Genomic DNA, 25,355 nt, shown 5'->3' with positions numbered 1-25,355 from the left:
TGGTTAACAACTACTGTAATGGCATTATGGGTTGTTAGATGCATGAAATCTGATTTCTGTTCCTGCTGGTGGTGTCTGTAGTGCAGCAGCTGCTCAGGCTGGTGTGCAGGGAAAAGGAAAACACACGAGCAGTCTCTGCTCAGCACTTCCATCACAACCTGCCACGCCTGTTAAGGGTTACTTTTGGGGTTTTTTAAGGTGCTGCAGGGGTAGGACTTGTGGGTCTGTGGTGTTTTATAGTTTCCATTTTGTAATATACAGGATGCCAAGTAATTCACTAAACCCTGACAGCAGTCCTGGAAAAAAAAAAAAGGGAAACTGACCCACAGAAATGCCTTCATGCGCAGGATTCCTTCCTTTCCTCCTAAAGCAGGGCTGGTTTAGCTCGTTTGGGTCCACACCAGAGGCTGAATTGCCTCAGCCCAGAGACAAGTTCAACCATAATATGATTTTACAACATTTTAAAAAGCAGATATCTGGCTGCTTAAGCGAGCACATATTTCAGGTCACTTGCAGGGCAGTGACTGAACATCAGCCCCTTTCCAGCAGGAATATTTACTGGAGCCCTCAGGCATGAACCTGCTGAGACCAGCCAACCTGGCAAGCTCAGCCCCTGCTCCTGTTTGTGTTTTTCCACTCTGCCTGCTGACAGCTTCAGCCTTCATTCAGACTTTACTATCTGACATGAGGCATTTAAGCTGAGTGAATGGGAAATTCATGCAAAACAAAAAAGAGCTTGGGCTGGGGCTGCCAGACTCCTGCAGGGCTCCTGAAGGAGACATATCCAGCTCTCCATCACTCCCATCCCTCTCCCAGAAGAAATAGATCTCATACAAACCCTTTATAGCAATTTCTCCATGGGTCTTCTGGGGAATGATGCTCAGGTTTTGTACCTCCAACCAACCAACCAACCAACCAACCAACCAACCAACCAACCAACCAACCAACCCTGGGTGTGGGTGAAGGTGGCAAACACTGCAAAAGTGGGAATGGCCACTCTGAGGTTGCCCACTGTTGCTCAAACCTCATTTCTCCAAAGGAGCCATCTCCTGCTCAGGACAGGCCAGGAGCTGCTCCTGCTGTCCCCAAACTCTCTGAGTCCTGCAGCCCCACAACCTTCACCCTGGCAGAGCCACCAGCTCCAGGAACCTCCCAAAATGCATCCCCTGGGTAGCAGTGGCTGCTCCTGCTGACCTCATGGGAAGGGATTTTTGTTTCCAGGGCTCTCCAGTGTGGAGATCTCAGTGGATCTCGTACTGTTGGGAGCTCCAGGAACATGGACCAAAATCTGGGCACTGATTTTGCAAGGGCCTTCACAGTGAGCTTCCCAGTTTGTGCTGACAACCTCTGTGGCAGTGCTCAGAGGGACATCTGCTCCCAGGCACCACCTCTAACACCTGAGGGGTGCAAAATAAGCAGGTGGAAAAGAGAAAGAATTGAGCCATGGAAAATCTTCAAGTACAAACCAGACAATTAAAAAAAATAATCCAACCTGGTGCTGAATACACTCATGCTTAGTTATCAGGATCAGAAATGTATTTATTCAGTTTTTGATACACCAGTCTATTTGATACATTTTTTGACTAAACAAGAAAAAATGCAGCATTTTTTAATTTCAACAGATCATGTTATTAGAAGGGTTTATTTAGCCAGCATTTTTTATCTCCAAATCTCTACAGTACTTCAATTTTTCACTGTCTTGGTGAAGGATAAAGCTTGGCAAATATTTAGTAATGGATAATTAATTCAGCCATTTCTTTCCATCTCTGCTGAAGCACTCATTCAAGATTTAACAATTCTTTATTTCTTTCTCTTCTTTAGTTAGCTTGTAAACTATTTTCAATAGTTTCTGATACTTGTAATTATTCATGTTACATATTGAATAGCCACAGGCCACATATTTTATTTGCCTGATGAAGCAGAAATACTTTCTAGAATTTTTATTTTTCTCCATTTCCTTTTAATCCTGGAAAATTTCCAATAAAAATTACATAAATCAGACATAACCTAGAAGAGAGCACATTGGCTCACAAATGCAGAAGCCTCATGGAAAGCAGCTGCCAGCTCTCCTGTAGGTACTGAGGTTTGTGTTTGATATTAAAAGGATGGCACTGCACTCCTGGGGTCACTTCTGTGTCCAGCCCAGGGGTCCCCTCAGCTTCCCAGTGCTGGCACTGGTGAGTGGGAGAGAGAGAAGAGGGAAGGGAAGGGAAGGGAAAGTGCTGGCACTGCAACTCCTTGTGCAGGAAAAGGAGGGACACAAACCACAGCCACTGGCACCACAGGCTCTCACCTGTAGCTTTGTTTGATTCATTCTACAACTAAGCAGTAAATACAGTCAGAAAACTTTCCATCTGTTTTTTCTTTTATTTTCACCAGTTATATCCCCACTCTTGTGCCACCAGCACATATTTACAGGCCAGAGTCTGTGAGGTTCAGCATCCACAGACAACAAATGCCAGCATCATAAACCACAAGCAAACAGACCATTAACCTTATACCCACAAGATGCTCTGCTCCTCCACAGGACACTGGCCATAAATGTGCCTTAAGTCATTTTATGATAAAGTGCTTTCTGTGCAGTAAGTGAAACAGAGAGCATAGCAAATTTTACTGCCCCAGAATCAGCTGTGTGACAAAAGTGTGTGTGGTTTGGCAGTGTAATCTTTTACTCTGATAAACTATTAAGTGCCAAAGAAAGCTTCTTAAGTTAATCAGGGCTTAATTTAAATAAACAAGCCAGCAAAAGATTAACAAAAAAAAAAATCCTCAATGGAATATGAATACAAAAATAGTCTCACAAAGTCCCGTGCCAAGTTCATAAAGTAACTCTGCTGGGATGAACTGGCCCACTGACCCCCTTTTTCTGCCCTCCTGGCACCAGCAATGAAAAATCTGTTAATTTCCTGACACAACAACACAACCATTTCCAGTTCCACTGATGCAACCAGCACTTCTGGCAACATTGCCATGCAGTAATGCTGATGAGGAGGAGGAGGTGGACAGGAATCAGCTGCACCCACCAGGAAGAGACCTGAGACAGAGCCCTGGTGCTACCAACCACTTTTCCAGCCCCAGCAGAAAGTCTGTCCCAGGAATATCCCTGGGATAGGGGAGCACCAGGAGGAAAGCAGCAGAACTGTGGGTAACTTCACTTCATTCCACCCCACTGATGTGTGCACACCCATTCCAGCTCACACTGATGTGTGCACACCCATTCCAGCTCACACTGATGTGTGCACACCAATTCCAGCTCACACTGATGTGTGCACATCAATTCCAGCTCAAACCCCACCCCTGCCACCAGGGCTCCTCACAGCAGTCAGGTACACTGATGTATAAATATTCACATGTTCAGCACCTAAGGTAAGGATAATATTTTTTTTAAACTCTCAACTTAGGCCCAGTATTGTTATTTTATCCCACAAAGGTAATAAATCACCAAATCTTGGTAAACAAACATGTCAGGCTGGACCCCCTACAAAGTATTTTTGGGCTGATGTTACAGATGTATGAGCTCCTTCATTAGACACTCATTGCTTAATTCTGTTGTTCTGTGGACTCTCTCCTAGTACTTTTATTACTGTGTCCGGTGCATTTCCAATTATTGTCTTTTTCCAACTGCAAAACCACTTTAATTCTTTCTTTTCTTCCCATGAAAGCTGATTATATCCCAAATGTTTCCATTTAAAGAAAAAGTCTTATAACTCTAAGTGTACATTTTTCCATTCATTTATTTACAATCATCTTTGCTAAGCTGAAAATTCACAGTAGGCTTGACTTAAATAAAATCAATCCATTAAAGAAGAACATCAAAATAATTTGAGAGCCAAAATCTAAAGTAGATAGTTATAAAAATTATTTCTTCATGACATTTCACTTGCCCTTTGGCAAAAATGCCTCATTTTGACATAACAAAATTTAACACCTCTTTTGCTTTTTGGTTATTTGGAGCATGATGAAAATAGGTACAAGACAACCAACTGACGACAAAAGAAAAACATTCAATTTAATCACAGTATGTACATCCAAAACAGAAATTACAAAGCTGCAATTCAAAATGTATTCACAACACCACTCCACCACGGTCCATGTGCCAGATGCAAAGACTTTTTTGCAAGCTACTGGCAAAAGGGAAATTCCAGCCACTGACAGCTCACAGCAGGCAGCAGGGGAAGGGAAGAGAAGGGCAGCAGGTGAAGGGAAGGGCGGCAGGGGATGCAGATGCAGGAGACCCCCAGGAAACTGCAGCTCTGCACTCCCTGCACATTCTCTCAGCCCTCCTTACCCCTGCCCCAGCTCCCAGTGTCCCCTGTGTCAGTGTGGCTGTGACCTGTCCCTCCCGACCCTGATGCCATGCCAGTGTGACACTGTCCCCCACCTCATCAGTTCATATTGAAATGTTTTGCACACAAGGCATTGCAAAGGCCCCTTAGCAATGTAACCATGTTTTACATATGGGCAAACATTTTGGTTTATATTGCACTCAAACTCTCACAAAGAGACTTTCCTGAAGTCTCTGAGGGAGCTTGTGGGAAAGCCAGGGAAACAGTCCCTGCTTGTAAAATCCCACTATCCCTAAGAGCATCCCTGCACTCTTTCAGATTAAAGCACAAAGAAATTAATATATCAAATTCCTCATTGTCATCCTCCTCAGCTTCTTCATTTTCTGCTGCAAATAGTCCTCTCTTTCTTTAGATACACCTTGGAACTCAATTTTCCTCACGTTAAAGAGGTGTTATCACAGGTGACAAATGCAAAGCTCCCATTCTCAAACTGTGCTGGTGATTTGGAGCAATTGTACACCAAGTACAAAGTGTACCCCTTGCAGGGAGTATGAATAATGCCATGCTGCTGCTTCAGTACAACTGCATCTCTGCATGGAAGAAAAATGGTAAAAAGAAAAAAGTATCCATATCTCCTTTTCCTTCTGCCAATGTTCCCAGAGCTTAATGGAATTCAAATACACTGAATACATAAATGATTAAATAAAAAGGCAAATTAAGTTTCTTCTTGGTTAAAGTCCTGTTTGGCATCTTCCATGTCCTCTGTGAGTGGATTAGTACTGAACATTAACAGCTCCAAGGTGATGCCTGTTAACTGCCTCATTCCCCTGACACTTGCAGCCTGTGGATGGTCTCTCTCCCTGGTGCAGGAAGTTTCCTCATTCTAACGAGCACATTGGGTATTTCCGTGGCACCAGCCATGGGTTATTTCAGCTTTTTCCTCCCTGCCAGTGAGCGCAGCGGCAGCAATCCCTCGATCCATTCATTGGCAGCCAACATCATCTCCTGCCAAAAGGCCACCTCCTCCTGGGTGGAGTCCATCCAGTCCACAGAGATGCCATAGCTCAAACCTGAAAAGAATGAGGAACTTTGAGAGCCACACACAGAGCTCCCACTCCATGCAAAAACATTCAATGGGATGTAACTGCTGCAGGCAATGTCTTCACATAAAAGCTGCTGGCTCCCCCTCAGCAAGCTGCACCCTGAGCACCTCCTGTTTGCTTGCAAATGCCCATTCCACACCACAGTTCAGAATGAGGTCACTGCAACAGTCACAAAATGCAAGAACCCTAAACATAACCTGCCAAGGAAAGCAATATTGGGCTCAAGCCCTTCTTGCACCTTTTTGAATGGTAAGAAAGCTCTTAGAGGTTTGGCTTTCCTCTTAAAAGATTTTCTTGTGGACGAGGTGGAGTATTCATCAAAATTCTCTTGTTTCATTTCTCTAGGAATCAAACATACCATAGCAGAAAAATGTGTACATCCATTCCAATTCAACCAAAACTTTAGGTGCCAATTATTTGTCAGTGAGAGAGAAGACTAAATTTTGATCACAGCTAAACTTGTCTTTATTTTATTTTATTTTATTTTATTTTATTTTATTTTATTTTATTTTATTTTATTTTATTTTATTTTATTTTATTTTATTTTATTTTATTTTATTTTATTTTATTTCTTGTTGACCTTTCCTTCTGGAGAGTCCACAACCCACCTGGTGACATGTGAGGTGGAAAACAGAGAACATGCAGGTAAATCCAACAGCCACAGTGTGTGCACGTGCCAGGCAGACCTGCCAACTACCATGAGCCTTGTCCCCCAGGGAACACTTATCCTGGATTGCAGCATTGTGAGGTGTCTCAGAGAGCACCTCAAGGATGGACAGGCACCAGGTGCTGTCCCATGTGACATTCCAGTCCCTCCCTAAGCACTCTTCCCTGGCAGGAGCACCAATATAATGCTGCTTTGTCAGCCTGTTTTCCTGTAACAGCAGGAAAACTCTCTTGAGTTTTGCCAGACCTCAGATGTGATGTTGGCAGAAAATGTAGAAACAGAGGGTTGTTACCATGGCACCAGGGCCCCCTCCATCCACGACACAGTGCAGGTACCAGTTACTGAGACACCCCATCCCTGGTTTCTCTCCAACAGCAAAATACTCTGTAACTTCCCACTTCACCTTGTAGCTCAGTAAAAGAAAATACTGACCTGTCCCAAGGCCCAGCCTGATTCCTCCAAGGAAATGGTTGGTAAGTTTCTCATGATCCCACACAGTGAGTTCAACACAGGCATCCTTCAGATCCTCCGTGTGAAAGCCATCATACACAATGGTGTGATTGAAAACAGGGTTTGTGTCTCTCTTTATGACTCTGGTCTTTTGGTAGCTCTTCTTACTGGTGTCTGGAAGCACATAGCTTTGGGAGGAGAAAGCACACAGCATGAAGCACTGAACACTGACCAAGAGCTTTATCACAGCAAGGACTTTCCTGCTTTTCCTACAGGTGGAAAACAAGGGCAATTCTCCCCTACACTTCTCCCAGTGAAACACAAAGGCTTTCCAGCGTGGAGGCACAGCTTGGTGAGCCTGAGAGCAGAGTAGGAAGCACAGCCTTTGTGGGAAGCACAGCCCAGAGCAGGAGCAGCCCCAGGAGCAGCCCCGTGCTCAGGCACTCACCACTTCACAAAGGAATCCACTCCAGAGGGACGCAACTGCAGCAGGTCCTTGACGTCTTTGACCCAAATGTGAACTTCACCAGAGGGAGGGTTCCTGGGCCCTGCAGTTTATGAGAAGAGAAAAGCTGTCATGGCAGCCAGAGCCACAGCTCAGAATGACAGGTCTCCTCTCCTGTGGGACCCATACAGCTCCTGTGTGCTCACTGCCCCTCCCTGGGCATCTCAGCACTGCAGCCAGCTCCTGACACAACCTGCCAGTGCTGTATCAGACAGCAAAAGAGATGGAACTGCTGAGCCAAAGCAGCCTTATGCCTGCCCCACAGTAACGTGGGTTCTGTGCTGCTCCTACCTCATCACAGCACCCTACAGTACCCATATGCTCATAAACTGGAGGTGGTTGAGCCCTTCCTCCCTCCCCAGTAAATCCAGATGTGGAAATCAGATGTAGGCTGCAGGCAGTGCTGTCACACACTGCCTTTGTGCCGCTCTCTAGGATCTTGCTCTGATGAGCTTGCTCTTTAAGCAGCCCCAAGCAGATGAGGCACTGCAAGCTTGTGTTTGCCCTTAATGCACAAACCACACTCACCCAGGCTTCCAGGGGGGACATACTTAATGGACAAACTCATCACTCCTCGATGATCCACACCATTAACAGCAGAAAGGCTCTGAAATGGAAAGGGTTATGGCTGACTTAATGGAGGGTTGTGGAAACACAGCAAGGCAAACAGCTTTTGACTTCAGTGGAGGAGCACAAATGGACAAACTCTGATTTTCCACGACTGGAACAGCCCCCTCTTAGGGCAGGTCATTTCTCTGTGGGTTTGTTCTCAAACTCAGCCTCTCAGAAGCAGAAACCTGAGGATTCAGAGTACAAGATTGCCCTTCCAGACATGTCCAGCTGGATATAATAAGGCATCTTGGTTCTGGAAGATAAATGTCCTCTAATTGCTTAAAAGGGACTCTTATCAGACCTGTGAATCCAGAAGCATGCAGGAAGCTGCAAAACAGGCTTTACAAACAGTGTCACCTGAATATTCACATCTCAAGGCACATCAGCTGCTTCACCTAAAACTCTGCTGCTTTTAAGACTTTAAGACTCTGCTTTTTAAAAAGTCTTCATGTGAGTGGAGAGAATGGCAAAGTCATGTCAAAGTTGCTGTGATTAGTGTCAGGTTGCATTTATGACAGTGTCCCTGCAGATCAGTCACCAAAACAGACCTGAGAAGGCCATTCATTGTTCTGAGCACTGAGCTGCACTAAGGTGCCCAGGGGTTCTTCCCTCCTGCAGTTCACATTGTTCTGCTCCACCCAAAGACCTCAAGGAGTCAGGAAGGACTACTGCCACCCTCAGGGCTTCAGGGCTGGGCTGGAAAGCAGGGCTGCAGTGAGACACTCACCCGGGGCTTCAGTGGGTACCAGTTGAGTTTCCTGTTGCTCCAGTCCCAGCTGGCCAAGTCTATCTCAATCTCTCCCAAGAAACTGTTACGTCCCAGTGGATCATTGTGCCAAACAGAGAGATTCAATTTTTGGATCAGCAACACCATTTTCTCTATTTTATACTACAGGAAGAAAGAGAAGTCAGGTTGCTCAAATTTTTCTTCTGTTTCTTTCACAAACAGAAATAAACCACACAAAAGCTCTGAGACACTCAAACCCACTCCACACATATGCACTACCAACGGACTGGCTTCAGTCTGAAGATCTCTTTTTTTGTCCTGTAGCAACACTACTACCCTGACAAAGCTTTTCTGCTGAGCACAGGGAAACCTGGCATTCCATTCATCACAGGGCAAAACCAATATTCTTTCAAGAATTATTAACACAGGCCTGGCCATTGTTAAATAATCCTATATGCTTTGATGAGTATGATCACATAATGCAGACCTTTCTTACCAGTCCTGTGCCTTGTGACTGCATGCCAGGGAAGGGGGAGGACAAACAGCCCTTGCTCTGACTGCAGGACCCTATTGCAACCAAAGATCTGTGTGGTTTTGCAGAGAAATCTTGGGTGCCACATGGATGGGTGCAGAGGAGCCTTTAACACCCCAGGCCTCTCAAAGACCAGAGGAGAGCAGTGCAGTGCTGGCAGGAGGCAGCAAAGAATCTGGCCAAGAAGGCAGGACCTTCCCAGACCTGCCTGACAGAGGTGCCTACTCCAGCAGAGCTTTTCAGAGTGTGTGTTTGTCCTTACCCGTAACACCTCATTGTACACAGGGTTCACTGTCCTCTTCTTCACTGACGTTTTCCTCTTACCCATCCTGGCTTTGTCTGGGAGCAGGTAAGTCTTAACATACCTAGAAAACAAACTCCAGTGGGACACTGTGGGACACTGCCCCACATTGCCAAGCTCTCCACTAAGCTGGCAGGAAGGCAGGAAGGAAAGAACCATTATATTTAAAGAAAATAGAAGTCCTCCAGGAGACAGAACTCAGGCACTAAAAGATCACTCACGGGTCAGATCTGCCTTTCCTCTCATCCACCACAGCCAAGCCCCTGCACTGGGACACATGCACCTGGAACTCCCGGTTCTTCTCGTCATAGTCCAGGGCAAATTCCACAGTTCCTTGGGCATCCACACTCCCAAAGTCACCACTGTAGACACTGAGCACACTGCCACTCACCTGCCAGGGGGAAGAGCAAGGTCAGTGCCACTGAAACAGGCACAGTCTGACTCGGTTCTGGGCAAACATGAGTCTGAGAAATGCATTCCCAGAGAAAAACTCTGGTGTTCCTGTTCTTGTGCAGTGTGGTGCTCTTGACACAGAGAGGGTTCACAGCTGTGGCTGCTCTCAAGCAAGCCAGGGCTGGGAAATCCCTATAAGGATGTGCTATCCTAGACGAGGACTTGGAAGCACTGAATGCTCAAGAAATACAGAAGTTTTTTTCACTCCTAAATCCCAAAACTTTGAGAAAAGGACTCAGATGTTCCTGGGAGGACCACACATGTTTCTTCCCTATGCTTACAGAGCAAATAACTGATATCCTGACCCAATCTCATCTCTAAGAAAGATATTGAGAGAACTTGAACTATATTATAAGAACATGTTATTTCAGGTAGATATAGTCTACCTAAATTGTCAATCCATTTACAAAACAGGCTAATAAGAACCCTATCAGACTAGAAATGTAGGAAGAACTATTCCTATCTTGTTGCTTACCCACAATGTGCATGGAGCAGCACAAAACAGATACAACCCTGTTCTGAAGAGCCACTGTCCCACCAGAGACAGCCTGTGCTTGCCCCAAAGGCACAGCAAAATGAGGCTTCTCCAGATACAAATCTGGAGCTAGGCACCCAAGAGTTATTTGCTTTCTCAGAAAAAAACTGCAATTTGTCCAGACAACTTGGGCTTCTTTGTTCAGGTCTTTGCCTTTCACTGATAGAAAGTCACAAAGCACAAGCAAAGCTCAGCCACAGAAAGCTGAGATAATTTTCTCTTGCACCAATCACTCATGATTCCTGACAGGATTTCATAAAAGCTAATGCTGTTTACAAAGCAAATCATTAACCCTCTTGGCACCTCTCTGTGGTACCGTCATGAACATTTATCAAAAAACCTTCCCAGTAATTAACCCAATTCTTCTCTGTCTTCCCCAACTTACTTTGATTCTGAATTTTATTATAACCTCCAAAAACCTGCTGAACATCTCCAGTCAGTCCTTGGAGCTGCATTTACCATCCCATCAGGATATTCACCCGAGCAGAGAATCCTGAATGAGATTTTCAAGAACACTTGCATGATCTGGACTGATTTTCAGCTCCCAGATGCTCCAAATTAGGAGAACTTATGTGCCCTAAAGTTTTTAACATATTTATCTACATTCATGACCTCTCCCTACCAGCTTTGCTTCACATATATTCTGTGAGTCTCAAATATACTCCTTGGAGAAATCTATAACAGTAACACAGCAAATTCAAGCAGTTTTACACAGCTCCCTCCCCAAATACTGTCTCTAAAGAGTCTTTTAAAAACACTCAACTAAACACATTCAGCTTCTTTAAGCTTTCCTTAGAAGCTGAAGCTCCAAAACATGCCTTTGCTGTCCAACTCTGACTTCCCTCTTATCTGCTGATAAAGGATGAGCTTGCAGAGGGTACCCACCTGCAGTCCTGAACCACAAACATGCCCCTTAACAGCTGTGTGCTTCATTTCCCCACCTAGAAACCCCTTCCCCACGTTCTGCACCAGCAGGACCCAGAGCACCCACCCCTGGCAGGGGGGCTGTGGCTTACAGGGAATTTCACCAGCAATGACTCAGTGGGGCTCTATTTTGAGGTGGCACCTGGATTTAACCTGAGACAGCAATTAATCACCCCCATTCCTTTACCAGTGCACCCTGCAGAAACCAGCAGGCTGCTCTGGAGGCCCCACCAGCAGCAGCAGCCCAACTGCAGCATCCCTGCATCCAGCTGAGGAGCCTGGGCAGAGCCCCCAGGCTCGGGACCTACCGAGGAGACAGAAGCCATGTCAGAGGAGTGGCTGCCAGTGCTGGGGGACTTCTTGTGCCTGCCCAGCTGGAAGCTGAGCTCCGAGGCCGTGTCTGACTCCGTCTGCTCAGAAAACAAGAAGCATCTTTAGGCTGTGCCGAAGGAGGAGAGCTTTGCAACACTGGAGAGAAAAAGGAATTGCTCAGCAGAGTTCCATGAGCAGAGATCAGGTTAGCAGAGCTGAGGAGAGTGCAGGGAGCCTCCCCAGGGCATCCCCCCTGAGCAGCACTGAACGTCATCACTCACTGCCTCCAAGCAGAGCTGCAGGCCCCGCCTGGGCTCTGGAAAGGGCACAGCAGTGTGGCTGGACACACAGGGCAGCATCCTCCAGCATGGAACAGCTGCTCTGCCTGCTGGGGGCTTTTCTCTTAAGGCATTTCTCATGTGGGGGTTCCAGTTGTGGGTTTCTCTGGGTCTGGATTGAAGGCACTTGAGATGGTAGCTCATGTTGGGACTCAGGTGTTTATTATTTCTTATCAGTAGAACAGTCTCACTACTGTGAGTTTGGCAGCTTTTCATTAGAAGGCACAAAATGGCCAACAATCTCTTGTTACAAGGTCTTTTAAGACTAAACTATCCAATTAAGAGCTTACACCTAGATTATTTTCCCTTTTAACCCAAGAACTGATCCCAAAGAGCCCACAATGCGGACTTTTCTGCCACACTACAAAATGCCACCCAAACTCATGAAGAAGGAGGAAGAAGAAGTATGAAGAAGAAACCCAGGACAACACCCTGTGCCCTCCATCTTGCTGCGATCCACAACATACTAAAAATCCCAAAACCTCAATTTCTCACCAAGTGATACACCTACACTGCTCTCTATAATCTATTTCACACTTTTGTGGATTCCAGTCTATCTTGAAGTCTGGGAAACTTTCTCCATGAGTGAAGGAGACAAGTCAGTGCTCCCCTTGGGGTCAGGGCACCCCAGAGCAGACAGAGAAATATTCCCAGTGTCCTGGGTTTCCACATTCTCATTTATTCATGACATAACCAAGGCATGCTCCAAAGCAAGTACTGTTGGTCTCCAGGAGAAACATCCTCATGACACCAACTGCCATCCAGGGCATGCTGTGAACACTATTTCAGCCATTTCTGGCATCAACCCACCTCAGACAACAGGAGGGGAGAGGATCTGCTCAGTTCTTTCACTCTTTCAGGTTCAAGAAATTGATGTGGTATCAAATGAGGTTTATTGTATGCTGGAGGTACAAAAAAAAGGCATCAAGACAGCTCATCAGAATCAGGAAATTAATTATAAGTCACACTTTTATTAAAGGGCACAAGGAAGGAGAAAAAGCTTGTGGAAGGCACTGGAGCATTACCTACTTGCTCTGTGTCACCTGTCATTGAAGCTGATCCTCCCCAAGACAAAAACTGCTAATTAACATCCTGAAGTATTTTCAGTGATTTTCATTCACTGTGTGGGAGTGTGGAACTCCCTCTAGTGGCTCATCTAATTCCTCATCGGCACCAGGACGTGGATGTTGCCTCCTCTGTGCAGACTGAATTCACACTAAATCCACCCAAATCTGCCTCCTTGTCAAAGAAACCAATCATGTTTACATTTTTTATCTCCTAGCACCCTGCCTTGCAGAAAAGAGCACTAAAATATTTATACCCACAATTTCACCATTGCATACACTTCTCAAATACTCTGCTAGACACAGAGGTGGACATTGGCAGATTATCTAAAAGAAATAAGTTTAAAAGTTTCCTATCAATAGAAAGAGGGTTACTGTACTGCTTAAATGTCTAACTAAAACTTATTTTTTGTATCTTTATCTTCTTCCAATAACTCTCTTGAAGATTACTTTCTCCATTCAAGAAGAATTTGTTTTGCAAAGATGTATGTACACGAACATGCACGTTCATATACACACTTGTTTAGCATTTTAGGCATGATGATACATTGCTCAAAATGCCCAAGAGATTCTTGATTTACCATTCATTTGATATTTACTATTTTTATTTCTAACCTTGAATAAATAATAGCATCCACATACTATTTGCTATACTGCAAACATGAAGCTGTAACTCTGTTACAGGAGGGTTTCCAAGGATCAGCTTTGGGGCTCTATGTCCCAGGGTGATGCTATGATGTTTGTATCCCCATTAATGTGTTCTGTTTATACTGGATGTTATGTTTTCTCCCAAATTTGCCCTAAACCAGGACACTCTAGCTAAGGAGAAGCTGCAATCTTGTTTGTCTTGGTGGAGACCACATCCCTGGACAGCAATGGGGGCCTGGAGCTTTGAGCCAACGTGCCCTGTGACACATCAGGCACCCCATGATGGGTAGTGCTTGGCACAAGGTGCCAGCCAAGTTGGGCACAGCCACAGGGCTGTGCAGTGAGACCTGCCAGCAAGCTGCCTCCCTCCCATGACAGCCTGTGACTTAAACTGGCTCAATCAAAGCCTCTCAGTGGCTTCACTTTTACCTTTCCTTGGGCATTGCCTTCCCATGTTCTCATTTCAGTCCTGGCAGCCTTGGCCTCACCCCTTCCCTTTGAGGCCAGCTCTTATCTGTCTTTTTGGGGATTGTCATTGGCTTTCTTGGGCACAGAGGCTGCTGCTGCCTCCCCTCAGGTGCTTTCCATGGCTGCAGCTTGCTTGGGCTTCTTCAGGCAGGCTGCTGCTTCCTTGGTGTCCTTCTCCTCAGCTTCTCTGAGTTTCTGAGGGAGAGACTGTCACCATAAAACATGTCCTAGCTGGGGACATCAGTCCAGCCACAGGCTCTGCTCTGGGTGATGGAGAGGCCTCATGAGCAGGAGTGACAGGTGACACCAGCTTTGGCACCTCAGATCAGTCCCCAGGCTGCCAGCAGATCCCACAGCCTCGTGCAGGAACAGGAGAGATGAGCACGAGCTTTTTGCCAACCCTTTGAAGCCCTTGTGGTTTTGCTGAAGTAACAAACCATCAATCTAGCTGTAATTTCCTGGCTCGGAATTTAATTTTAGGCAGTATAAACTCTCTAATTTGATGATGAAACAATATGTCATTTTCCTAACCTGATACATGCACAGAAGCATGGTGATGAAAAACTGGCATAATATATCACCTTCAAATGTAAACCAAAAAGAAGAAAGAAAGAAAGATGTTACTCACTCTCTGTGGTTGTGTAAATGTTCACCATACTCTTTGCAAGATTAATGCTGTTTGCTCGGGCCAGTGCCTGAGCAGCAGGAGAATGATCCCCATCTTCCTCTGGAATACACAAAAAGCCAAATCAACATGGTAAATAAATAAACAAACACAAATGGGCAGTGCATCAATAGGCCTGTATGTGTGTGTGCCTCCCCTGGTCCCTCTGCCTAGAGCACACTGCAGTCACACTGCTCAGGGCTGCTTCCCAATCATCCAGGGGCTCTGATGTCTCCCCTGGGAAAACCTCTTCACACTGTGTCAGGAAATGCAAATACTGGATTAACCCAGTCCCCAAGACAGACCAACTCTTGTGAAGAGCTTCCAGAGAAACAGAACCATCTGCTAATATCATCCTGAAATGAATGAGTTAATAAAGGAAAAAGCCCTGAGAAATACTAGAATGATCAAGTCTATAAATGGTTGGACTTAATGCTCTTAGATGTCTTTCACAAACAAAAATATTCCACAAAGAAAATATTTGCAACGACCTGAAGTGCAGCTCAGGATTTTCATATGAATGTTATATGAGGTAGGAAATAAGCCAAGAAATGACACAATTAAAAAATAAAAATCACACGAGTCTATGGAAAATCCTCTCAAACAGGTCTTACCCAGGTACATGAGGACTGAAAATTTGGAAAAAGAAGGGAAGATGCTCTCTCTCTGTAGATCTTTGCTTGGAAGAGAGCAGAGCTGTGGGTCATCAGAGCCCAAATGTAAAGTGAGTTGCAAATAACAATAATGTTTTCTCATAGTAATGGTCACTACAAGAGCCCATCAACCCCAGAGGAAGAGGCTGCTAAAATGGTGATGCTATTGATACCATCATGGTTGAGAACATGGTATCAGAACCCAGAAAGAACAGACTCCTTGTTCAGTCCACTTTGCTTTAAGTTTAATATCAGAGTTCACTTGTGCATTCCAAAAAACCACAAAATGTAATTTAGGCACTGACAGCCAGTGACTGTATCAAGCTACTCTAAGAGCCAGTGTATTTATTAAACACTTTGCTTCACATTTTATTTCTTCTATTTGTCTTAGACTTATCTCTACTACCACAAAGAATTCTTCCAGTCCCACATTTGAAGAAAATACAATCTTGCCAATGAGTGACATAAAGTGAGTTCCTTGGTGTGTTGTAGGCAGTGGAGGGCTGTCCCAAGGTGAGCTGCTGGCAGGTAAGGCCCAGGGGCTGGGAGTGGGGAGGAAAGCAAGGGAACATGGCACTGTCCCCTTCTGCACTCACACTAGGCTACACAAGATTTGTTTCCAGAGCTGTTTGTGGAACACATTCCACACAAGATAACTCTGCACAAATTGCAGGTTAATATAGGAAAAATGGGCAGATGAAGAAAATGTGCAAAATGCAGAAGGGTTAGGGAAGAAAACCAGCTTAGGGATGGGTCTGTATTTGGATTTCACAGGGTGCAGTCACAGCCCTCAGTACCTGAGTAAACAGCTGAGTCTGTTCCCTGAACAGCTTCTCTCTCTCCAGATGGTTCACCAGGTGTTGGCTGGTCTGAAGACTCACACATCTTTTCCTCAGGTAGCTCTCCATTTATTTCCATGCTGTCTTGAGTGCCCAAATCAGATCTTTTCTCTTTCTCATCCTCACTTTCCCCATCTGTGGGCACAGGCTCTATCAGTATCTGCACCCTGCTGGCCGGGGCCCTCCATGTGGGCTTGCGCTCTCCTGCCACCACCAGCTCCTCCTCCACGGGTGTCCCTGCTGGCCCCAGTGAGCTGCCAGACATGTCCTTGGTGGGTGACTCGAGCTGGATGGAAGGTGCTCTCACAGGCAGCCTGGATTTCTTGGAGCAGTGCTGCACCACCTTCTCTTCCTCTGGCATCAGCAGCTTCCCATTGCTTTCACCCAGCAAGTCATTTCTTGTAACCAGGCCCCCTTTGCTCTTGGCACAGGTGGAGCTGGGAGTGACAGAAACAGAGCCCTTCCTTGCAGGAGTGGCACAGCTTGGCTCTTCCTCGCTGGAAGACAGAGTTATTGTCCTTTTGTGGGGGGTCTTTGTTTTGCTGAAGGCACCAGGCTTCCCTTCAGCACCCTGGCCTGGCGCAGCCTGCAGGGAGAGCGAGCGGCCCAGCCTGAGCTGCCAAGGGGCTGCCTCACCCAGCCCTGGCCCTGGGCTGCCCCCTGCCCCTAAAGACTCTGCTCCCTTCTCCCAAAAGTTCTTCAGGCTCCTGAAGTGTTCACGGTCCAGGCCGATCTCCTCATCCCTGTTGCTCATGGCTGAGATGGTGTAGTTCACCCCCTGCCTGCCAGCCCGGCCGCTCTCCCCGTCTGTGGGCAGTGCTCTGGGGCCTGGCACTGACTCCTCCTTGGCAGGGCTGTTCTCTGCTGGCCCCGTGTCATTCACAGCCTGCTCACACCTGGGGAAGGTTCTGCTTGCTTTCTTCTTGACTGGGATTTTGCTGGGAGGATAAGTTTCCTCAGGAGGAGCTTTTGGCCCCTCTGTGGCTCCATCAGCAGCTTCTCCTCCAGCTGCAGTGCTGGGCTGAGGCTCAGCATCCTCTGAAAGCTGGGTGGACACTGGAGAATCTCCATGACCTACAACAACAACAAATGCTCAGAGCCGGTCCCATTCCATCACATCCAATTTCCCCAGAAGGCCTGGGCTGCAATCTCTCAATGAGAAGACAGGGGGAATTTTCAGAAATCATCAATATATTCCCAGTTCTTTTCTCTATTCAGACTCTAGAAAGTTCCCTTCCATCTGAGGAAAGCCCTGAAAACCCCAGTCCTTCTCCCTGCAACAGGGCACAGAAAAAATTCACTGAGCTCTAAACTGTTCCTGTGAGTTGTGGATTTGTTTGCAGGTTCCTTTTCAATTTGACAGCTTCCCTGCTGGCTATTTGCTATGTTCCAGAACTACACTGTACAGTCAATGCTGGAAAGAGAGGGATAAGTCCCCTTCTGGATTAAAGAGAGCCAAGCACTCAGTTCAATGTGTACTGAGCCTGGAGAAATTTCATCAGATTGCTTTCTGCCTTTGTCCCTGCTGCCCTGCCTGCAATTCGTAAAGTGTTGGCAGCCCATTCTTATATGCCAAGGTGCTCTTTGTTATTTATTTGTACACACACTGAAAAGCATTTTGTCTCTTGGTGTTTGATGTGAGTAACGAAAGCACCAATAGCTCACTGAACAAAAAACTTACCTTTTCCAGACAAATGAAAGCTGTTTGTTGCAATCACAACTGGACTTGTTCCTGTGTCACTCTCTGAGGAAGAGACATCATGTATGCTGGAACTCTGAACAGAAAACAAATCTTATCAGTGTATAAATACTGGCAAGACTGGAAAAAATGTGTTTTATTTGAGCAGAGACACCAGGGCAGGCAGCTTGTGGAGCCCCTGTCAGCAGGTACAGATTGTGTGAAGCTCCAAGGAGTAACAAAACAAAGTGCAGAGGCTGTGCCTGTTCTACCTTGTATGATGCAGACAAATGGACAGGAAGTCTTGGCTTCAGTTTCGGCAAAATTTTCTGCTCTGTGGTTTCAAGAGTAGGTGTACTGGATCTGTGGGAGAGGAGAAATGCCTGAACAAGGAGGGCTGTGGTAATGATGTGCTTGTTTGGGTGCTCAGGCAGTCTTCAACACCACCTCAGTTCTGCTCAGATGCAGAACTTGCTCTATAAAAACAATGTGTGTCAACTGCTAGGTTTATTCAGACTTTTCCCCTCTGGGGAGTGCCAGAAGAGCCCAAGGGCCATGCAGAAGGGAGAGACATTTCTATGCTATGGCCCAGGAAGGAACAGGCCACACCTTGTTTGAGACTGAATGAGAAAAACAAAGCTAGCTTTTCAGAGTTTAACCAACCCCCTGCAAAAAACCCACTGGGTGTTGTGCCAGCAAAGCAGGAGTACCTAGGGCCTGTTGACTCTGGATCCTTCATTAAACAATACCCACTAATCAGCTGCAAGAGGCTTCCAAGTGTTGTAAAGGCCCATATTTAATATTTAACTGGAGCAACTGCCACCTGTGGAGAATGATTCCTCATTCTGCTGACAAAAAAAAAGGCAAATAAGATGGGAACAACAATACATGAATATGTGAATATTTTAAATGCTTCTCCATAGTCCATGGATATTGAGGGAGGTCACTGACTTGCTCACTGGAGTGCTTTTAATAAATGTTTCTGCTCAGTCAGCACAACGTGAAATCCTACCAAGCCTTGATGGAGAGTGCTGAGCTCTGGACACAAAGGTTGGCACCAGCAGGAAATGAGCAGTTTCCTCAAACCGTTCATTTTGTTAGTGTTGCTCCATAGCAAAAATTAAACAAATAAAACCATAATTACTTTGAAAAACTAACCAGCACATCCTGGCATTAGAGACAGCTTCCATTTTACTGACCCCTGATCAAATCATGCAGGAAAAGACCTTTGTGGGATAAACACATTAGCACTTGATTATTAGGGGTGGATTGATATTCTGACAATTCCTAGAAGAAGGACTTAAAAAGTACCCTATAGAACTTATTACTTATAGAGTCTTGGAAACTCACTTAGAGACCTGGGTTTAATGGGTAGCATTCAATTCTCATTAGAAGTAAGAGCAGCAGCCTGAGCACTGCACATGCAGCAGAGTTACCTTTCCTCTCCTGCACCAGCAATGTCCTCAGTAAAGGCAGGAACTGTGGCAGCTTTGCTTTCCAGACTCGTCTGGATGTGCTTCTTGTCCTCACCTATAATAGAACAGAGACACCTGAGAAATGACATTCCATTAAACTTGCCATATTTGGTGTGTTTTGTTTGGGGTAAGAAAATGCTTTGCCCAATGAAAAAGAGTCCCAGCAGCACAACCCCTGGGGGTTTAAGAGGAGAGGGTTTTCAGGAGTTTTCAGGAGTTTTCAGGGGTTTTCAAGGGATCTGCCTGTTCTCCCCAAGAATGGGGAGGTCCCAGGGCAACAAAGGCACTTCCAGACCCCGCAGGTCCAAGAGGACAAAGCTGCCCAATGCCCAACTCGTGCCAGGAGCTGTCACATCACTGGAAACCTCCACAGGATGCTGCCACTGACTGTCAATAAAGTTAATCTGTTCCAGGATTTAAATTCAGCCATTTCCTGTTTTGACTCAAGTCATCCGATCTTGGCAAACAAAGGAGGAGGCCAATGCAGTTAATGAGGAGATCCCTGTTATTTTTACTGGCACAAGGCCCAGCTATATCTTGTGAGCTCCCAAAGACCCCAAATTAAAAACAATTGAGGATGGTAACTTTTACAGCAGACTGCAGGGTATAATGCTGCATTAGATATTTTGCTAGCAAATGGGTTTTCTTGCTACTGCAAAACCAAAAGGATTAAACTCTCAAACAGAGAATAAAAAGTAACCTTATTCTGGTCAACAAGATCTGCACATATTTATTCATGCAGCTAGGTCTATTTTAAAGAGAAAATTTACCTATTACAAGAACTGCCAAACCATTTTAGGATACATTTCACTAAACAATTCAATAGAGAAAGAAGTTCAGATGATTCAGAAGTAATATTAAACAGTATAGCCTTGCTTGTTATCTTGTTGGAAAACCTCCTGAGGCCCAAGGGCAGGCCAGTCCTATGGTGAGAAGCTCAAGACTCAACACTGCCTGGTGGTGCCATCCAGCAGGGTCAGCCTGCAGATCACAGCAATATCCAAAGATTCACTGCCCCTTGTCTGTGCACTCCTATGGAGAAAATGCTGCATTTCCAATCCTCCTGCCCTCCCAGCACCCGGCCCTGAGTCAGGAACAGGGCAGGCCGTGCTCAGAGCTGTGGCATTAGGCCTGCATGTCTGGCACACAGAGGGGCAGCTGGGGGCTCTGTGGTTTCCACAGCAGTGGGAAATCAGGGAGCTGCTCCTGCTGAAAAACAAGAGTGTGGGTGTGTAGGAACGAGCCAGTTTCAGAGAGCATGTTTCTGAGAGAGGGACTGTCCTGCCCATGCCAACACTGATGTGCACAAAGCATCACTGAATGTTGTTTTAGGAGAGAGAACCCCAGGCATGGCTGGTGGCACGTGCTGGCCATGGCACGTGTGGGCACAGCAGGGCACACTGAGGACATTTATTGATACAGTGAGCCACATCCTCTTCTGCCTCAGGCCTGGGGAGGGAGGTGCCAGCAGGGAGCTGTGCTGGAAGTAAAGGACCCAAACACAGAGCTCCCACACTTTCCCTGTGCCTGTCATGGCTGAAAGGACCTTGACAACCAAAGACTGCATTCATTTCTCATCCCACTTGCAAAGGCTCTGTGTTGTACTCGCTCTTCTCTGACACTTCCCCCTCAGACAGAGCTCCTCATTCCTGGTTGGCAGAGGCAACACTTCCACCCATTCAAATCCCTGCCCTAAAAATGGCTCAGCCCCTGCCACAGCTACACCTGGCTCCTGTCACCACAAACAGTTTAGTGCATTACAGTCCATCAAGACAAGAAATATGCCTTTGCTAACTTTGGGATGAGACAATATAAGAAGCAAATTCCAACAGAAATCAGGAGTGGCCTGACCAGTTTAACTTGCCCATACATGCATTTTTATACATGTGTATAAAACTGGCAGGCACTCCTGCTCTAACACTTTTACTCATTTCCTACCACTCTAAAACAAAGACTCTAAGTGCCTAGGACATGGATAACTAACTGTGCATCAGGGCTCATTTGCCACAGCAGGTGGATAAAATGGTCTCTCTTGTAGGTAATTTTTAGCCTTCAAGAATTTCACATAAGCACAAGGAGAAGTTATCATCAAATTCTTCCATCTGTGCTGCTCTGCAGGCTGTCATGTAAATACAGGGTATCTATCTGTTTTATAGATCTGTATTACTGCCCATGACTAGTGTTTTCTACTACAATCAATACCAACCATGAAAACCCTCAGGGATCCCCATAACCCTCCCTTCTGAAGGTTAAAACCCTCCTCCAGAAAAGACCACTGGGAATTTTCCTTTGCAAGCACAAATTTCCACCCCTCCTCAGCCCATTTACCTTGCAATGGGAATGCCAGAAATTATCTCAGTGGGGCTTTTCCATGAAGGAATTTTTTCATTTCACTCCCTAACACAGAGTTAAGTCTAAAGACTCAAATCAGGACTTAGAAACATAGATTTGACTAAATGAACATGCACCCCTTCATCACCTTGAAAGCCAACAGAGGTGAATGACTGATCTTTCCAGGGGAAGGAAGAAAGGTGTCAATATGGCAAGCAAAGGCCCTTATCTCAGCTGAGGTGAATATATTAGCTGCAGAACCCTGATGCACAACCAGTGATGTAAAATGGCAGTAAGAGGAAAAAGTAAGAGGAAGGAATAAAGTCACATGGTATACCTGAGCTTTACCAAAAGAAGTCTGAGAATACAAATAGAGGAAAAAGGGAAGAAAAATAAGTTGAAAAAGGAATAATGTGGTTCTCGGCCACACTGTAATTTTTTCTTTGGGCCCTGATTTTGATAACAAGGGATGTTTTTCTGTACTGAAAACATAGATGAGAACCCCCTTATCACAACACAGGGACTGTTTCTGAACACACTGCCAGTACAGGGAGACTCCCACCCTGGACCAACTTTTTTCTGGTCCATCAGTTTGTTTTGTGAAGATGTGCATTAACATACTCACTTTCTAGCTTGCCCTTTTTCCTTTTAATGGATGCCCGAAGGAGATCCGGCCCTGCCAAGTCTTCCTGGAACCGTTTTGCCTTCACTTCTGAAAACCATTCACCTGTCACAAACTTCTTCTTCTTTTCATCTGTGATGGAGCCTTGAATCCTCCTGAAAGGCAGGGCAAGCATTACACATCAAAGAGATCTTCCAGGTTTCCTCTTCCCCTGAGCCACCTTTGCAATATATCCATGGGTTCACCTGCCTGACATTACAAAGGATCCAGAGATTACTCTGTGCAATCTCTAGAGCCAAACCAGCATTAGAACAGCAGGAAGTAAACACCTGATTGACTCTTTATCTGAAATGGTAACAGCGCCTTGTAAACACAGGTTTTCACCTCTTCCAAATTTCACAAATCCAAATCATTCACCTGGCAAGGAGATTTGTCCACTTGCTTGGCTGCCCTGAGGGTTAAGGAAGGGGTAGGGCTGTTTGTCTGTCTTGCACTTCTCCATTTTATTTGTTTATTAATCTATTTATGGCAAAACCTTTTGGATCAAGTTTGCTGCAGATGACAGAAACAAATAATGATATTTAGGGAAGTCACCAGTCCCTGCAGCATCCTCCTGCTCCCCCTGCCATGCCTATTTTGGCACTTGCACAGCTAGCTCTCCCTCCTAAGCATGGCTTCTCCTACTGTTCCTCTCTTGGGCACACCCAGGGCTAGTTTTTGGCACCTAAACCTGTCAGTGCTTTGTACTCTAATCCTCCTCAGCATGGCTTGCTGAATTAGCTGCCTTTCAGCTGGCACAGCTCAGCACAGGTCAGGGTTCCTGTGAAACCTGGGGGGCCAGAGGAAGCTCCTCCTCAGCCCAGCCCTCAGCAGGAAAAGGGGGCAAACCCCCAGGCAACCCTGGAGCCTGGAAGGGTCACATTGGGCTGCCTAAAGGGCAGGAGGAAGCAGGGATAACTGGGCTCAAGCCTCTGCAGGCCATGCTGGGGACTCAACAGAAGCTCCCATCTAGTCCAGGGCTGCACTGCCTCCATGAGGGTCTCAAGGTGCTGGGCCAGAGAAATAGTTATTTTAATCTTGCTGACAGCAGATCAAGGAAATGCCATTGACTTCATTTTGCCCAGCAGGCAGGTTGTGTTGAAACCAAACATGTCCTACTGCAGGTAGCCAAACTGACAGCAAGGGGCTCTGGGGCTCTAAATCACTTCACTTCCAAATCAAAGCCTCCTGTGAAAAAGTTTCCAAAGAGAAGTAAAACAAAACAAAATAATCCAAACACTCATTTTACCAAACCTCCATTTCGGAGGGAAAATGTACTTCATTTCAGAAACAAACAAATAAAACCCAAAATAAATAAAAACAAGCCTTTTTGTACTTGTTTCAACTCAGAACAGAGGTAAGAAGAGCATGCAGACACATATGCCCCAAGTCCAGGCTTTGGCTTCCAGTTGTTTCCCCAGCTTCCACCTCCAAGCAGAGGCCAGGGCACACATGCTCCCAGGAGCAGCAAAGCTTCCTGCTCCCCCTTCAAGCCTTGAGCCCTTGAGCATCCTTTCTAGATGGGGATTACTCTTTTTTTGGCTCAATAGCAATGGAAGAACTGCATCCTTAGCTGGGGTAAACTGGCACAGTGCCACCCACACCCACTGAGTTACTAATTTCTTGCCATGGAGAATTCAGTGGCAGCTCCCTGAGCCTGGTGCACGCTGTCAGCCCAGATGGTCTAATGGCTGGCATTTAAAAAGCAACAGCAGCAAGAAGCAATCCTGATCAACCAGAGCTGAGCTCCAGGATGGCCAGTGGCAGAGGAGCTGAACTGAGCCAGAACCCCTGGCTCTGGAACAGCTCCCTGCAAACCTCTGGCAGATCATGTAGCCTCTAACCACCCCGCTCTGTGTGACAGATGGTGCACACACACCCACCTCAAAAAACAATGGGGCAACAGAGAAGGGGATGTAAAATCTCATTTTGTAAAATCTCATTTTAAAACACATTATGGCCTTTCTGTGCTACCAGGTGAATAAAACAAGGTAGCAGCTGCTCCCCTGCTCAGACCTCTGCCACCAAGAAATCAGCATCTTCTGTCACTGAAAAGGAAAGGGGTGACTGCCCTTGGCATCTCTGAGGGCTGAGGATGAACTCAAAAGGAGAATCCCCTCCTGCAAGGAGAGGACAGCACCAACAGGAGGATGGCTGAGAAAGACTAGGTACAATGAAAAGATCTATCAGGATCTGAGCAAAAGGGACAGCACTTCTGCAACATGCACCTCTCCTTGTTCACACACACACACACACACACATGCTCCTCTCTCGAAGAAGTGAAAAAGTCTCCCCCAAGGGAAGCTCACACCCTGCCATCACACTCACCTGATGCGATCCCCATCCTTCTTCTTCAGCTCTGCATCTCTCTGCAGAACCTTCATCAGCTTCTCATACTCCTCCTCGGTCAGGAAGCTCAAGTCCAACATCTTCCCTGCTGTCTTCTTCAGTTCCTCAGATGGCTCAAGGGGACTCAGAGCAGGCACTAATCCAGCCCAGGGCCATGGGCAGCCGCTCACAGCGCCCTGGTGCCGAGCAAGATGCGGTGCAGAGAGAGGAGTCACCACGGCATGGCTTGGGTGGAACTCACCCTAGCACCTGGACTTGCACTTCCAGGCTCTGCTGCATGCCTTCCCCTGCCAGGAGAATCCTCTCAGCAAAGTCAGGCTCCTTTGCTTTTCCTCAGGCTCAGTTGCAGCGATCCCGGTGCCAGTGTCAGTCACGGAGGGGAGCGGAGGAAGGAGCAGCTCCTGCCTCAACAGGCACCAGAGCTCCTGTCACCCACAGCAGCACCTCTGGCATGTGCTCTCCTCAGCAGGCAAGTCTGCTCTGTGGAGTTCAAGCATCCCTGCAGAGAAACAGCACCGAGATGCCTTTCAGATAAGCGTGACATATGGCAAGCGAATGTGTACATTGGGGGTTTGTATTTGTTCTCCAGCAAGTTCCAAAACAAGCTGCCCTACTTTCCTCCCTGTCCTAGAGCTCCTCACGTGGTATTAACCCAACCAAGACAATGTTTTATTTCAGCCCTTTCCTACTAATAGATAAACAGTCAACTCAGCATGCTACAAACAAAATATGGATATGAATTACCAAATTGCTTGCTTGCTTTTTACCTCCTCACTTCTT

The 25,355-nt window shown here is 46.2% G+C and overlaps 1 protein-coding gene across 1 annotated transcript; it reads right to left on the bottom strand.

Moving 5' to 3' along the window:
- Window positions 1-3,631: 3,631 nt before the first annotated feature.
- LOC131563819 (synaptotagmin-like protein 2) lies at window positions 3,632-24,761 on the bottom strand. Its single transcript, XM_058813981.1, has 16 exons — window positions 24,555-24,761; window positions 22,191-22,342; window positions 19,196-19,289; window positions 18,032-18,122; window positions 17,763-17,856; window positions 16,040-17,155; window positions 14,554-14,652; window positions 12,556-12,647; window positions 11,404-11,505; window positions 9,405-9,574; window positions 9,145-9,247; window positions 8,351-8,512; window positions 7,540-7,618; window positions 6,955-7,054; window positions 6,489-6,694; window positions 3,632-5,356 (listed from the first exon to the last, which is right to left on the bottom strand). The coding sequence occupies exons 1-16, from the start codon at window positions 24,653-24,655 to the stop codon at window positions 5,211-5,213; spliced, it is 2,907 nt and encodes a 968-aa protein (XP_058669964.1). The 5' UTR covers window positions 24,656-24,761; the 3' UTR covers window positions 3,632-5,210.
- Window positions 24,762-25,355: the final 594 nt, after the last annotated feature.

This window comes from Ammospiza caudacuta, chromosome 14, assembly GCF_027887145.1.
Source record: "Ammospiza caudacuta isolate bAmmCau1 chromosome 14, bAmmCau1.pri, whole genome shotgun sequence".
Classification (NCBI taxonomy): Eukaryota; Metazoa; Chordata; class Aves; order Passeriformes; family Passerellidae; genus Ammospiza; species Ammospiza caudacuta.
This window is presented reverse-complemented; position numbering and strand designations above follow the sequence as displayed.

Excerpts from the sequence above, each read along its gene's own strand:
- LOC131563819 (XM_058813981.1), bottom strand. The coding sequence starts at position 24,655 with ATGTTGGACTTGAGCTTCCTGACCGAGGAGGAGTATGAGAAGCTGATG. Across the intron at positions 18,123-19,195 it reads GCTGGTGCAGGAGAGGAAAG|ATCCAGTACACCTACTCTTG; the intron begins GTAACTCTGCTG and ends CCTCTCCCACAG. Across the intron at positions 17,156-17,762 it reads CTTTCATTTGTCTGGAAAAG|GTCATGGAGATTCTCCAGTG; the intron begins GTAAGTTTTTTG and ends TTGTTGTTGTAG.